Source organism: Equus przewalskii, chromosome 14 (assembly GCF_037783145.1).
Source record: "Equus przewalskii isolate Varuska chromosome 14, EquPr2, whole genome shotgun sequence".
NCBI classification, from domain to species: domain Eukaryota; kingdom Metazoa; phylum Chordata; class Mammalia; order Perissodactyla; family Equidae; genus Equus; species Equus przewalskii.
In genome coordinates this window covers 44,454,977-44,471,475 of record NC_091844.1, presented here as the reverse complement: position 1 = coordinate 44,471,475, position 16,499 = coordinate 44,454,977, and the positions used below count along the sequence as shown (strand labels likewise).

At 35.9% G+C, this 16,499-nt stretch overlaps 2 protein-coding genes across 16 annotated transcripts in view; one reads left to right on the top strand and one right to left on the bottom strand.

Annotated features, from left to right (window-relative positions):
* Positions 1-381: 381 nt before the first annotated feature.
* The window catches only part of CCDC88A (coiled-coil domain containing 88A), a 123,167-nt gene continuing 107,049 nt past the window's right edge, over positions 382-16,499 (bottom strand). For 5 of the 14 annotated variants that reach the window (XM_008512724.2, XM_008512725.2, XM_070572652.1 and 2 more), the window contains 6 exons: positions 16,314-16,385; positions 15,246-15,326; positions 13,129-13,397; positions 12,472-12,934; positions 8,803-8,902; positions 4,980-8,271 (listed from right to left, as the gene is read on the bottom strand). In XM_008512724.2, coding sequence (XP_008510946.1) covers positions 8,838-8,902; positions 12,472-12,934; positions 13,129-13,397; positions 15,246-15,326; positions 16,314-16,385 — 950 coding nt within the window. In that variant the 3' untranslated portion in view covers positions 4,980-8,271; positions 8,803-8,837. Of the gene's footprint in view, positions 1,996-4,979; positions 8,272-8,802; positions 8,903-12,471; positions 12,935-13,128; positions 13,398-15,245; positions 15,327-16,313; positions 16,386-16,499 lie in introns of those variants that run through there. The other 9 variants (XM_070572644.1, XM_070572649.1, XM_070572653.1 and 6 more) reach the window with 4 other exon arrangements.
* Positions 1,032-4,489, top strand: LOC103546261 (prolyl-tRNA synthetase associated domain-containing protein 1). 2 transcript variants are annotated; one of them, XR_011526075.1, is made up of 3 exons: positions 1,032-1,170; positions 2,315-3,111; positions 3,789-4,489. XR_011526075.1 is itself a non-coding variant. In XM_008512727.2 (2 exons), the coding sequence occupies exons 1-2, from the start codon at positions 1,087-1,089 to the stop codon at positions 2,747-2,749; spliced, it is 519 nt and encodes a 172-aa protein (XP_008510949.2). In that variant the 5' UTR covers positions 1,032-1,086; the 3' UTR covers positions 2,750-4,489. The 2 variants fall into 2 exon arrangements, 1 of the variants encoding a protein (XP_008510949.2); XM_008512727.2 differs by having other exon boundaries at positions 2,315-4,489.

The window sequence follows — 16,499 nt, the reverse complement described above, 5'->3', positions numbered from 1 at the left end:
GGGATTTGAGGCTTAATCTAAATTCACCAATGAAATCCTAACGCTGAATTAATTTCATGCTTCATTCAAGGGGTGAGTGTGGGTTTCACAGGACAGGGGCAAACATCCCACCAAGAGGCAGGCAAACTACCTCGGAGAAAAGGTGAGTCGTGGTTGCCTCGGCTAATTGTTCGTAGATGAATAATAACAAAAACTAAGAAAAGGTAAAATGTAACGTAATTTACAAACTAAAAGTTGAAAAGTCTTAAAATAATAGGGATTTTGGCTTCCTCCACTTTCCTAGTTGGTTCACAACCTTGGGGGTTCCTGGGTGAAAGCCGAAAGTGGCCTTCTTACACAGAGGGCAAGGAAAAGCTAAAGAAAGAGGCAGACCACTCCAGATTGGTAGGTGGCAGTTTTAATAAGAAAGGGAACTTACAGAAAAGGTTTGTCTTGCGTGGCTGCAAGACGAGTAGATCTCCATGCCCGCTGGCCAGAATCTCGAGTTTGAAGAGTTCACATAGAGGCTTTAAAGAGACTCACCACGCATACAGTCCAGACGGTTTCAATAACACATTGCTGTCTCAAGGCTGCACCCTTCAAGTTGCTCCCAGCCCTGGTACCGTGGGCGGAAAGTACATTCCGAGGACAGGGGAGAGGGTGAGGAGCCTCGGATTGCCGGAGTCCATTTAGCGGGTCAACTGGCGGTTATGTCTTCTCCATGATCTCCTCCAACAATCCCTAAGCTGGGACGTTGTTAAGCGGTTCTGATTCAGTTTAAATGTAAAATATGCTGGAACTAGGAAATCTTCAGCCGGATCAACGTAGGCTATGAGAACGCAGGCGCCACAAGAGGGAGGCGCTGTGGGCCCGGGGTAAGAAACCCCGCACACCTTGCAAGGCCGTCTCCGCGGAAGACTTTCAGGGACGCGCCAGGTGAGGTGGCAGAGGACGGCGCAGCCCCGCCTCCGGAAGGCGCCGGCACTAGACTTCCGGCGCCGGCCTTACTCTCTCCTTGCGCTTCCGTCTCAGCTTCCAGTCGGCACAGACGCGGAAGGTCCAGCATAGTTTCTTCCCTCTGTCTCTCGCCGCCGCCACGACAGCAGCATGGCGGGCGCAGAGATGCGGGCGGAGCTCGAGCAGCGGCTCGACGCCCTGGCCATTCGCACGGAGGTCGTGGAGCACCCCGAGGTGAGGCGCTTCCCCCGGGAGAGCCCGGCCGGAGGGCCTGGGCTTTGCTGCAGCGTCTCTCGGGCGAGGTTACTAAGACCATACGTCCCGGGAGTAATGTGCCGCAGAAAGGTCTGTTCCAGGGCATTTCTCGGGTTCGAGTCCGAAAGGGACCCGATAGGGATATCCAAGGCCTCTCGACTCGGGACTATGATGTTATTGCGCGAAAACTTGTTTTCCTCTTGGAGCGATTCGATCACATTTCATGTTGAGAACTAGCGCACCATATTTAGAACGTGCGCATCTTAAACTGGTGTAGGATGCTGGTATGTCCACATTAGGTGTAGATAAAATGTTAGGAAGCAGTAAACCGTCTTTGCAGTGTCTGTGATGTGTCGGTCATCATGCATACAGCAGGACACAAGGTTAGAGAGTTTGATAATTTAGTGTATTGATGTGAAGATTTGCAAATATTTAATGGAACCAGTGTGTAACTTGCGAGATGTGGGGCCATAAAGTTTTTACCCAAGGCTTGAGAAACAGCTAATGATAATAGCTAAACATGGTGATCTTAAAAGGATAGAGAAATACATTACAAGTCTTGCTCACCTTTACAAATCAAAACTATCATTTTCTCTGACCTTCTTTCCTCCGGTAGAGTCCACACACTCTCCCTCCCTTCTTTACGTGTGCATATTGCCAGCTTTTGTGATGTTCTTTATGTTTGTTCAAGGTCTCATCCTCTCACTGTGGTTATTTATATACATACGTATTTGTAGAGTGGAGGTTGTCACATGGTCTGGATGTAATAGAATGCTAAGGAATAGGATCTTGGGCTGCTATAAACTTCCGGTACCAAAAGTCAAAAAAGAAAAAAAAAAAAGCAGCATTTTAGCAATGTGAGGGCTTGGCTAGCACACTGGAATAAAGACTTGGCCTAAGAGAAACTACTGGAGGTCCCATGAGATGAGGAATTGAGATGGCAAAGACTTACAATTTTTTGGTAATTGGCTGGGAATGGGTCTCTACCAGTGAAATCCAAGGCATTAGGTACTCCCTAACCTTGCTATTTTCATCCAGCAAGCAAAATGCATATAACAGTGCATGTGTGCAGTGTGTGTATATACATGCATATTATTTTTAAACTTCTCATGATATTTTACAGGTGTTTACAGTTGAAGAAATGATGCCTCATATCCAGCATTTGAAAGGAGCACATAGTAAGAACTTATTTCTTAAAGACAAAAAGAAAAAAGGCTATTGGCTGGTGACAGTTCTTCATGATAGACAAATTAATTTAAATGATCTTGCCAAGCAGTTAGGTGTTGGGAGTGGAAATCTGCGGTTTGCTGATGAAACAGCCATGCTAGAAAAACTGAAAGTTGGTCAAGGCTGTGCCACACCCTTGGCACTCTTCTGTGATGATGGAGATGTGAAATTTGTTCTGGATTCTGCTTTTCTGGAAGGTGGACATGAAAAGGTGTATTTTCATCCAATGACCAATGCTGCAACCATGGGATTGAGCCCTGAAGACTTTCTCACATTTGTGAAGAAGACAGGACATGATCCCATAATACTAAATTTTGATAAAAATAACTAATTGGGCTAATGTTTACAATATATTTCTGAAAGCAGTTTTTCTTATTTGTAATTTACAAAAAGCATTACAATTGAGGAGACTATTTAGCTCCTTGGTTTGGTGACAGCTTAAATCATTTCAGGAGGAATGTTTCATCTTAAAGTTGTTTTTAAAAAGATGTATTGAGGTAGTTTTAGTCAGCTCAGAGATTCCACCCCGCCATTCCCCATGACAATTACTCATGAAGGATGCCTTCAACAATTAAGAATTAACATCAAAACTAAGATTAGTTAGGGGCAGCCGCAGTGGTGTAGCGGTTAAGATCGTGCACTCCGTTTCAGTGGCCTGGGGTTCGCCAGTTCAGATTCTGAGCCTGGACCTGGGCATTGCTTGTCAAGCCATGCTGTGGGAGGCATCCCACATATAAAGTGGAGGAAGATGGGTACGGATGTGAGCTCAGGGCCAGTCTTCCTCAGCCAAAGGAGGAGGATTGGCGGTGGACGTTAGCTCAGGGCTAATCTTCCTCAAAAAAACAAAACTAAGATTAGTTAACTATCTTGCATCTCCTTTAGGGTGTTTATTATACTTGAAAAAAGCAAGTTGCAAAAACAGCATATATAAAATTATACATGACAGTGTGCACATAGGGAAAAAAATCAAAAGGAACATAGGAATATATTAAATTGTTTGTGGTGGTTATCTTTGGGGAATGGGAGTCCTTAGGAAGATTACTAGAACAAACATGGGGGTAAGGGCAAAAGCTTTCTATTACTGGCTGGCTGTTTTTAAACTAGTGATTTTTTTCCAATGGAAAATAAGCTAATTAACTTTCTATATAAAAGTGTATCTTTCAAAAATTTTAATCTAGAAAAAACAACATAGGGATGGAAAATATGTCACTCATTATGCTTATAAAATTACATTTTATTTTATTTTTTTTGAGGAAGATTAGCCCTGAGCTAACTGCTGCCAATCCTCCTCTTTTTGCTGTGGAAGACTGGCTCTGAGCTAACATCCATGCCCATGTTCTTCTCCTTTATACGTGGGACGCCTACCACAGCATGGCTTGCCAAACGGTGGCATGTCTGCACCCGGGATCCGAACCGGGTAACCCCAGGCCACTCAGGTGGAACGTACGAACTTAACTACTGTGCCACTGGGCCGGCCCTGTAAAATTACATTTTAAAACTAAGTAGCAGAATATACATAGGCCATTAAGAAGGATTTGTTTAGTGCTTGTTCAGAGGTTAGAAATGTGAACATACTTGGACAAATTTCTTCTATCCTCTAAGCTGTATTAAATTTTACTCATCCCCTTTCAATTACAGCATCTAAAACAGTATAAGAACCCAGGATAATGTACTGTCAGTTGTCATCTGGAAGCTAGTTAAAAAACAGAGTGAGGAAAATTGACATTTTTAAACCTCATTTAAATTCAAACAAAACCCTTCATTAGTCGAGGGCCTGACATACACTATGCTACAAAAATAGTCTAGAGTCTCATCATGAAAATTCTCATGTTTGCCTGTAGTATAATCAAATGGGATATTTGTAAGATAAACATATTTTCCTAAGTTTGATCACTCAAATAATTTACATCCGGGAGAGATATTGTACTTAATTTGTACTAGGTTTGTGTTACTAAAAGTAAAGACTTGTCATTTCTTGATATATATGATCAGAAACTACATGTCTGCTCATGGCAGAATTTTTATGAAAAGATGTGGAGTTAATAAATATTTTCCATAAATGATAACCTTATTCTGGGGTGCCATGTTGGTTTTTACCTACTCTGTACTCTCTATCTCTAAGAAAGAGGCAATTTTAGGTTGCTTTGTATATAAAATGAAGGTTTAATGAATAGAATCAAAGACACTGAGAACCTTAGATAACTGGCCTAACACTGCCCTCCCTCCCTCCTGGTGAAAACAGGCCCAGCAAGACGGACCTGCCCAGGGACACAAGGCCAGTTGCTGTCTCTAACATTCTGCCTCCCATAGACTGTGAGTGAAAGTGAAAGAGATTGATTGTACAATCTATTATTGTATTTAAACCTATCTGGGAATTGACAGAACCGATAGACTCTCTTTTCTTTCTCCCAAAACCTCTAATACTAACCCTAAAATAATTAGGACAGAATCATCTAAACAAGGTTATGGGTTATGTCTGATAATAGGTTTTCCAGGGCAAAGGAAAAGGAATAACACTTGGCTGAAATTGCATATTAGAATTTTAAAATAATTACTACTTGTTATAAAAACACCTCTTTGCTTTATTTCTTTTTATATCAGTTTGATAAGTGAATGTTAAACAAACTTAACGTTTTTTTTAAGGAGAAATAAAGTGAAAAATACGAATGTTTTAAAGAAGACAAATCAACCAAACAATGGTGTCTCTTTTGTTATAACCTGGATTTCTGTGGCTGATGTTAAGTATTGCCAAGTAACAAACATTTTGCCATTCAACTCCAAATTCCTCAGTAGCATTGCTTTCAAAGGAAATGTTACAGCTTTTATATTATTTGATTTCATATTTAATAACAGTTATAAGTACAATGGCAAACATTGAAAAAGAGAACCCTTAGTAGAAAAGAAAAAGACAATTTAAAATCAGGTTTGTTAAAGGGTGTTAGAAGTGCAACTTTATCCATAAGCATTCCTTTTAAGGCATTTTCATTGTTGTCCAAATATCTCAACATGTACATCAAGGTTTATATTATAAAATGGGCTCCTTTTGTATTCATTCAAGTCTTGAAGAAAAAAATACATCTCAGGACTAAGTGTAGTGGAAAATAAAAAGACAAAAATTCACTTTTCTCATAAAATGTAACTTAAAATACAAAAGTCATTTAGGGTACATTACTACTCCTCATTGTAATTCCAGATTTGGTACAGTATCTTTCACTTCCTGACATAAACTCTTAAGACAGTACAAGCTGTCATACTTCATTTGTGAGGTGGCTGCAATTCTGTAATACACACAGTGATTTTTAAATAGGCTCTTACCATGCCTTGCATGAAAGGTGCTACATACAAACCTGTTTCATGAACTCTTTGGTAACCACCAGCTCAAAAACTTGGACCAAACATTTCTACATGGCCAGATGTGAATTGGAGCTCTGGGCTGAAGCTATTACCCTGTAAATTGAATTCCTCCATTTCCTTGGGGGTTTAGGTGTTGCTTTAGAATAGAGCCAGATAACTAAAAGCATGTCAGACCCCAGACAGAAAATGGCCCCAGTTAGTTTCTGGTTGGCCCTATTTTGTTTGGCAGAAGTAGTTTATCTTAGCGAAAGGAGTGACTTCCTACTAAGCTTGCTTCTGACAGTATCTTTTGGAGAAAGTAAAATATTCATGTGGTTATTATTTAGTTCTTTCTTGAAATGGTTGAGAAAGGTGATGAATATGACTGAGAATGTTCATACTTTTGCAGTCTCAAGTGTGTCCCTTGGTTGTCTCTTGAACTACACTTTCTCAGGGTCAGCCTACAGATTCAGTACTTTATAGGCTGCCCTTAAGCATTTTCTCTATTTTAGGATATTAGTGTCTTGGAGAGGTCAAGCTGTGATAGCATTCACCCTCACTGGGCCACCTACTCATTAAATTTCAACTTTCAGTAATTGTCCTGGGTTGTGTCCTAGTTGTGCAAATTAGATGCTAGTTAATATAAATCTAAGTTACCCACTTACTGTATTTAGCTAAAACATAATTTCTATATTTACTTTCAATTTATCCACCTAAAAATGAATTTACATTTTTACATGCAAGTGTCTCTAGACTGCCATGATGCCCATTATCAATTTGATACTTGAATCTAGGGAGTCATGATGGAGAGATGTTTCAAAGCCTAGAGAATAGGTTTTAAATATGTCTGTTGTGCAATATTTGTATTTTAGTAAGAATCCTTTGTATTTACATTTACATAGCACCTTTCATCCAAGAGTTTAAAAGTGATTTAACTTTACAGCATTATTTGGTGGCAAAACCTAAGTTAATGGTGGCATTAAGTTAACTAAGTCCAAGTTCTCTAACTTCCATTTCAATTCTGGTCAACTATACATGCTGTCTTCTTTTCATTAATGGTCTTTCTAAAAGTAGACTATGAACACAACACTGCTACTGGCCTACCAAAAAAAAGGAGGGTGAGAGAAGGAGGGAGGAAGAGAGGGAGGGAGGGAGAGAGAGACACATTTCTCATGGCAACCAGGTTAGTGATGAAATACATAGTTCATAAACTACACACTATGGAATAACTCCAAAAAGATTTTTTAGAGCTGGTAATGAGAGCCTAAGAAGTATACTGTTAAAATAAAAAAAGTCAGTATCTTCCTCATTTCAGACCTTTAAGATTATTCTGATATTTATGTTAAATAATGAATTTGTATTAATAAGTATCAATGCATTTTTTGATTTCATAAGAAAATAAAATTGTGATATAAAATTGGAACTACAAAAAAATTGATGTTTCCCTGGGTTAACTAAATCTACTTTTTTTGTGCTTCTTTCAAATGTATAAGGTAACAAATGCATACAAATATTTCAAAAGTACCAATAACAGTTACCAACTTTAATGTAATATTATAAAGGACAAAAACAAAAATTCTTATTAATAAGTGATAACCTTAAGAATAATAACTGAGTTCTTGGCAAAATGCAGATCATAGTAAGTTATTTACATTATTTTTGCCATAAGAAAACTTCTTAAGCAACAGTCAGCTCTCAAGTTAAAAAAACAAACACACACATAATCCAATACTAAAGAAGGGAAATGAGTTAAAACACACCAGCTTTATCTTGGGAATGCCATTTGCTGGAAAACCACCCTACTAAAAAAAGTCTCAGAAAAACACTAACTTCCTTGGATCCATGTGTGAATGCTTAGTGTTTCTTAATGGGAAATATGGAAAGATTAATATTACTGTAAATTTTTTATAACTCCTATCTCATTATGGATTCTCCAGATTCATAAACTGAAGTTCTTTTGCAGTGCATCAAAATAATTGGCTTAAAAAAAAAAAAAAACAAATACTAACACATGCAGCCTGCTAACCAAATAAGGCTCTGACATGCCAATACAATGTTCTCTGTATCTTGATATATAGTACATTCCACAACATACTACAGCATTTAATTTAGATTTACACAACTAAATATAAATGGCTAGATTTTGGCTAATACTTAGCAGAAGCATTAAGCAAACATGGATAAATTCATAAACAAATGATGAAAGAAGTAGATTGTTCTTGGAGAACTTCTTGAAACCTTAAAACACTTGGTCCTTATCGAGAGAACATCCTTTATGCAGTAGATCTTAACAGTACAATGTGTAGTAAGTCCTAAAACCTTCTAAAAATTTTGGCAGTTGACTCCAGAAGTGCTCCTTGATTCAAGGAAGGAATGAAGGTTTGTATTTCTTGCCTGCTCTAGTCACGAAGGATTGTTTAAAGTCTCCTTAAAGATTTTTTAAAAGATTCCTATAGTTGGGTGTCTTGTTACTTCAGAAATAAAGGCTTCATACTGAGAAACTGAAGGACACTTTTCTCTCTGTATTTAGTTGGAAGGTAGAAAGAAGAAAGAAAATATAAGAAAAGCTTGAAGATAAGAGAGATATAAAATACAGAGCAGCCATATAAGAACAGCATGCACAAGATACAGGTATTCTATAGGAATGAGAATGACAGAAAGTCAGAGACAATTTTTCTTTGAGTGGCTCTTCATACAAAAGGCATTTATTCTCCTCAATTAATTAAGAACATTCTGGGAAAGTTGTATTCGTATCACAAAAAAGGACTTCAAGCTAAAAAATGAATTCCTAAAATATTATTCACTAGTAAAATCAAACTTAAATTGAGGAAAAAAAAGAAAAATAATTTTTAAAGGTTTGCTTCCTGCACTGACAGGCAAAAACTTAGGGCAATCAACTAATCTTGCTTTACTAGTAAGTAAGACAGAAGGTCATGAATTAAGCAAGCAATATTTACATCTGTTAATGCAATTGCACTTGTTCTTATATTTAACTCGGTTAGTCTGTATAAATGAGACTAATCTCATTTACATTTTAAGCAAGAAACTCACCACTTGGCCCACATGTCATGTAGTGGGTAATAGAATTAGGAGCTTTGTTGCTCCCTAGACCTGCTTTTTGAATTTCTGCTTTCTTGTACTTTGTCCACATCTGCAGGAGAAAAGCATTTCATGTTATTTAATCAAAGGCTAAACCATAATACAATTCATGAAGATAAACTAAAGAGCTGTTAATGTGCAGGGCAGGAGAAGGAATCCAACTCTGGGAAATTTGTTAATCTGATAGACATCTCATTACTTAAAGACTTCTTTTTACATTTTAAAAGCTATAAATAATATGCCTTCTAAGTGTCAGATAGGTTTACTTACCATGTTTATTTACTAAATGGTCATATACAGTTTTAAAGTAAAAAATAATCTTGCATGCAGCAGCAGAAACATCCACAATGAAATATTTGTATTACTAAGAAAACCAGGGCCTGAGGCATATTTTATAGGCAAATACTATACCTACTTACAGTGTTATAGCTAAAATTGCTTTGGTCAGAAGGGACCCAATGCCCAACAGCATATGTTTACAATGTCACACAAATAATAAGGGTCTCATTTCTAGAAACCTAGGCCAGGAATATGAAAGCTAATCAGTTTCGTCTAAAACTAGGGTACTGAATCTCCAAATAGTTTCTCAATCCTTTGTGAAGCTGGAGGATATTTATAGAGATGTCTTAAAGGAAAAAAATGCAGCTACTCGATCGAGTCAGAGTTGCTTCATTTTTATCTTAAAAAAAAAAAACAAAAAAAATTGGGCCATCTCTGTAAGATTTCATTTATAGAAAGTATTATGTTGATTGTTTAAAGTTAGGGAAACACTGGCTTTATATGATTTCTAAGGTTCTTCCCAGTGCTAAAAATTTGATTCCAAGTGCTATGAGGAAACACAGGTTAGAAGCTAGTGTTTTGGGGGAATTTTATGACTCCATAGTTGATGATAATTTCTGGAGGAGATCTAGCCTGTATTCTCAGACAATCCTCAAGACACATGGGCACGGTATGTATCTGTCTCACAAGCACAGTGTGTATGTTCTTTTGGAAAACATGCTATACATCTAACTATAGCTGTTTGGGTTAGAAATACTTCTTTTCTGTAAGTCTAATTTTGTAAAATCATCACACAGTTTTTAATAGCACATGATTTCTCAATGTATTTTGCATAAATATTTACTATTTTAAATTTAAATTGTATGGCCAGATTTATAATATCTAAAAAGTTGAAATAGTTGTGAAATAATCTTTGACTCAATATGGAAAAGAAAGAACACTAATTATTACATTTGTATCATATATGGCACCCATCTAATCTCACCCATATTTACCATTAAGTTTTATTATTAGGTTATGAAAAAATAAAAGGGACACCAAAAACATCTGAAATGTTAGGAGTGACTGTGAAACAAGTGACATTAAAATAGATTGATGTATTCATATAGAAAATAGGTAGTACTAAAAAATATGAAAATTTTCTGATTGTGTTCATTTGATTACCTGCACTAGGACCATTTTCAGCAGTAGCAAGCTATGAGAAAAGAAGTATGGTCAAAGATATAAATGGAAGGGGCCTAGCCTATGAAATGACCTTGTGTAAGTACAAGAGGAGGCTTAATTCACAGAGGATCAAATTTCATTAAGCAAAGATTCTCTATAGATTCTGTTTTCTTTGGCCCAGTTAATAACAATAATATAACATGTATAAAATACTAAGTTCTTCCCCATTTAGTTACATTTTAAAACACTCCCCAGATGCCAGGTTGAGTTACTATCAGTAATATTTCAGCTGAATGCAAATAGCAAAAACACTTGAGAGACAGAGATAAGATATACTCCTCTAGAAGTAAGTGAATCAGGGTTATACGGTTTTTTGGGGATTTTTTTTGTTTTATTCTGGGAGTTAGAGATTTAAGTTTAGCTGATTTTGCTTTAAAAGTGCTATGACCACAGCAAGATAATTTTAAAGTTTATGACACTGGAGTCAGAGTTAGCAAATATTTTCTGCATCTTACATGGTTATTTTTCAGCTAAGAGTTTGTATTTATTCTTAGTTCTAAAATATGTTCTATTAAAAACATACTTGTTTGTTTAAATAGTTACAAATCCTAATTTTACATTTTATTTGTGTACTCATTTTAGAAAATTCTGTTTTAAGGACAGACATATATAATTTAATAATAAATTATGGAATTCTAGAAGTAATCTTCACCACTTTATAAACTTGCTACCCTTTTTGAACAGAAGTAAAAATGCAAATTTCCAACACATTGAGCATGAATTGGTTTATTTCTCTTTGATTCTATATAAAAAAAGAACTGGAAAAACTACTATGTTAACTGATTTCAAGTAAAGAAGTCATCTTGAAAGAAAGATAGTACTTGAGCTCTTATATTTATCAGATAAAGAAAAGTGCAGAAAAGAAATAGAATTAATACAAATGTTCCTAGTCACTGTATAAGTCACATTTAAATTTGATGGGTTTTTTTTTAAGAATTACACTAAATTTATGAGTATTAACAATGTTTTAAATCGGAACAATTTTATAAATATGGGAAGTAGTTAATATTCTCTACATAAAGTATTAATTGAGTTATTAGCTATTTCTATGAAAATAAAACAGCAGGACAGAAGGCATAATTAAATGACAAAAGAAAATGACATCTTTTTACATATTTTCCTTACCAATACTGTACGTGTGCAATATGAAGTGCACATTCTGGGGAAAAAAAAATGGAGTGAGAGGGAGGGAGGGAGAAAATGAGCCTTCTTTTTTGGAAGCAGCAAAGTAACTATGACTTGGAAATGCCTTCTTGGTAATTAGAGCATGCAACTATTTTAACATGCTTCTAGGTATCAGAGTAACAATATCAGGCAACAAGAAATGTGAAAGAGGAGCATGTATTGCTAAGGTTTTTAAAGTCATGCAGAAAATGTACAATGCACTCCATTCATGCAGGCTTTGGTGCAGTTACACATTCACATTTATACACATGCCATTATGTATACATGAACACTATGCCATAATATAAAAATAAAAATATAAACCTAGCCAAATGATACTTTTCAACAGCAGCTCTTCAAATCAGATTAGAGCAGCATAGTGCATATCAAATGACATCAGTATTATATTGTGCAGTTTTGATCATACACAACCATATTCATACCAAACAGTTTGATTATCCTCAGAAACCAACAATGCAGCTTCTGTGTCATCAGGATAGAGGCATGCTGGAGTGATAAGACTATTGCCATCTACAGAAGACTGTGGGTTATTGTTATTAAGGTTCTGATTATCAGAAAACTGTTCATTATCTTTCTGTGCAGCTTTATCCAAAGAGGTAGAAGCCTGGTCAGCTACTCTGGTGACTGGCCTGGGAGGTAACCCGCTTATGTTACTAACTAATTCTGTATTGAGGGATAAAAATGGCTGAGATGGATGAGCCACAGTAAATAACTCTATGCTCTCTTTAGCTGATATTCCAAATGCATCATCAGACACATGAATAGTGGCAAAAGTTTGGTTTTGAAACTGTGACCTTTCTGTTCTTGAGTTTCTAGCCTGAGCATAGAGAGACTCTGGCTTATCTGCAGCTAAAGCATTTTGTGCATGATAACCTACAGCATGTGTTGGACTGTGAAGTGTCTCAGAGGACCAGTGGTGTAAACGGTACTCACTAGATGCTGCAGTGATGTTGCTATCAGCAGTAGCTGGTGGTGAATCAACTGACATAGGCAGTCTACTGTCCTTGGTCAAAAAATCATGGATGCTTGTCCTTCGAGTAGTTCCTTCAGCAGTAGAGATCACACTGCTTGCACGAGGTAAAGTGGCATAAGGATTACTGTCTTTTGATTGTCGTGACAGAGAAGTTTCTTTTACTAATTTTATCTTCCCTTGAGTGCCTGCTGTAGGTTTTCCTGGAGAACTACTGAAGTAGGTATCTTCAGTCTTTCGAGGACCAGGTCTCACAAATTGTTCAGGCTTAGTTGTCCGTCTATCAAAGAAGTCTCCTGGGGTTTTTCCACTTACTGACCTGGCCAGCCCACAACTAACTGGTTTGCTTTTTCCCAAAAAGTCAGAAGAAACAGACAAACTTTTCATTACTTCATCTAAAAGATTCTCTTGACTTGAGGACTTCATCTGTAAAAAAAATTATCAAAACAGATTAGTGAATATAGCCATGCTTTTACTCTCCTGATATATTAGACTATATGATATAAAATCACTACTATCTCTAAACTTTACTCCTTAACTTAAAAAATCACTCTGAAGTTCAATCTTAGTAATTTAACTTGTGGTGTCCATCTAAATTAAGGTCACCAGATAAAACTAACCTGTATTGAGGTAAGCTTGTTGCTTTCTTCCAAAAATTGTTGTAGAGTAACAACTTCACTTCCAGGGGAACCAGTTTTGATCTTGTGATGTGCTCGACTCTCTAGTGTTTCAGGCATTTTGTGCTGGAGCACTGGACTTGATCTGGTCTGTCTTTTCAAGTACTGGATTGGGCTGCTACCACTGCTGGACCAAGCCTCATGATCATGAAGCAGGCTAAATTCTCCACTGCTGTGGCTTTGTGGCCTGCTTTGGATATTAACTGCACCTGCTTTTGGAGTACATGGTGTGTTAAGAGTTCAATAATAGAAATGAGACTAAAACTATGTAAGTAATAACATTTGTTGACTGGATTCCTATGAATAGCCAAACTGACTTACAACCTTTATTTAGAAAGGCTTAGTAAACCATGTTAATCTTTCATCAGTCTAACAATAGTCTACCATAGCCTGCTTTCTCATTTTGTGAAATTGACAGATATTATAAGCTCCGCAAAGGCAAAGATTTGGCTTTCATCACCATACCTAGAGCCTAAACATACAAAGCAGGCACACAATACATTTGATGAGTAATTAAATGAATAATACATTTTTAAAAATTTAGGTTCAAATAATTGTAAAACATCTCACAATTTAGAACAAAATATGATTAAATGAATTTTAAATTATTTCAGAATGTTAAAACCAAAAACTGTTCTAAATGCTAAAAATTCTAATTCTTTGCCTTTCTAATGAAGTCTTTATTCCTTACTTGAAGGCTTCTCTGTTCATCCTAAATGAATAACCTTGGAGAAAAACATTTTTATTTAAATAGCAGGCATATAAAGGAAAGTCAAATGGAGACGTGTAATTACTTAGAAAATTCCAGTAAAGATATAAAATCAAATATATAGTATTTTATTCTTTATTTAATGTCTAAATCATCTGATTGTTCCTGCTTTCCACTGTTGGTATGGTGGCCACATAACCTTAAAAGATTCACTGAGGTTGAGCAACTGTATAGAATGCAAATTACTAGTTCTGAAAGAAAGTTCCCTAAGGTTTATGCTATTCCTTAAGAGTGCTGATTCACTTTGATCAATACCAAACTGTATAGATACATTAGATATATAATATAGATATATTGAGACAAAAAATGCCACTTTCCACGATTTCTTAATCACAGAGAGTAAAGTGGGTCATGAAAGAATCTGGCTCAAGTTATGTAACGTTTTATAGAAATAAGATTTTCTTAAATTTTCAAATCAGAAGAGAAACACTTCTTATTTTCAGACATTTTTCTACTAGATATAAGAACACGATTACAAAAATGAAAAAAAATTCCTCCTTGAAATCAGATTTTTCAGATCACTGCAACAAAGTCATAGCATTAATGATAAAATAAAATTACAACTGAAACAAAATGATTTTATAATACAAAAAGCAACTGAACAAATGCATTTACTATAATTGGACAATCCTGGAGTATAGAGAATAACTACTTTAACCAACTTTTATAATCTATTAAACAATTCCAGAATCTGAATAGGCAGTATATCTTTAAGAAAAAAAGGTAGTAGTGAAGGCTTCCAGACATTTACATAAAAACCTCACCTTGGAATGGATATTAAAAAATTAAGGAAAAAATATCTTGAAATAATTCTTTATATGAGCTATATGCATCCATTTGGCTCTTGTTACATACACACTTGTCTTTTCAAATTAAAAAAAATTTCCCTTTATTTCATGGATAAATTAAGCTAGAAGTATTTCTAAAACACTTTCTGTAATGTGAGTTCAATGTACATGCATTATGAGAAAATTAAGGACAACCATTTTCACGACAAAGACAAAACATATGTAAAAAAAGGACCTACAGATATTTTTGAAGTATAAAGATTAAAATAAAAATGTTATCTGTGAAGATGAAAAATGGAAATCAAAATAACTGCTCCTGTTTTTACATTTGTATACATTGAAATAGATTTGTATTACAATGTGAAAAGTACAAAATGTTCTAAGGAACCATGTTCCAAATGTATATGATTTGGATTTCATACTTTACCCCAGAAACTTCATCAGTTTCCCACTTCTAAATCTGGAAATGGATGGAGCAATTAATAAATTTACCTACAGCATACCTTTTACTTCATGGATTGAAGCATTATTATTGCTATTGCTAGTGGATGTTCTGCCACTATCAAGGCTGGCTGGTCTCGAAGCTAAATGAAAAAATCAGGAGACAGCGTGATAAAACTTCCAGTTGATGACACTGAACTTTACATTCTGATCACAGAATGCTTTGAGGAAGCACTCATGCATACTTTCACAGGCTGAGCATGCCCACAGAAAGTTGAATCTTATGGATCCGAGAGCAAAGGCATTTCTAGATAGTTCAGTTAGACACTTCAGAACAAGACACTTCTGAAACAATAGTTGAGATTTAAAGAAAAGAAGATAAAGTGCATATTTAGATTTGGAAGCGATTTCTAGATGGATACTAGGTCTATTTTAGCTGAATAGAATGACATCCCCTCCCCCCCCCACTCCCCTCCACCCTGGAAAAAAGTGCTAGTGAGGTCACTTACAACAGATCAGACAAGGAACCCTGCACATTGCAGAGATGCCATGGACAGGAGAAATATGAGCATCTGCACAGTTAATGTCCTATATTCCTATCCGTACAAGGGAAACAACTGCACAGTTAATGCGGTCCTGTCCTACTTCCTAAAATCTTGCTTACATATGACATTCCTTTAACATGTTATCCATTTATTGTTAATAATTTAGTTTGGTAAGACAGGATTTTCTAGATAGAAATTCAAAAATGTGAAGTGCTCAACATTATAGAAAATGTAGTTTCTTAGAGTTCATCCTTTACCAAAGTAAATATTTTTTAAATCAATGGTAAAATGTCTCTCTCATAGCTTTAACTCTATACCAAACTGGCAAAAAATTACCTTTGAGCATTGTGCAGACATACGTTATAAATGACCTTGACTAAAACAGAGACTATTTAGATGAAGCAATAACCTTAAAAGGGGCAAAAGGGAGTATTAGATTTGAAGAAATGGCAGAGGTAGGTAGGAGATGCAGGTTAGAGAAAACATGCTTGCTGGCAAGGCCACATTCACCAATTCAATGCAAGAGTCTTAGCATTCCCATTCTGTATGTAATATGTACTCTCTAAATAAAGTTCATTATCTTACCATGAACTCTTGATCCCGTACTAGAATCATCACTAATACCTTGTGGACTTATATCTTCAAAGGATGTAGTATCTACATAAAATAGTAAAATGGATATAAAAATATTTTTTAACAACAAAAAAAATCCCATCATAAAATTTTATTTACATAGACTATGAAAATTCTTTTTCAATCATGTATAATACA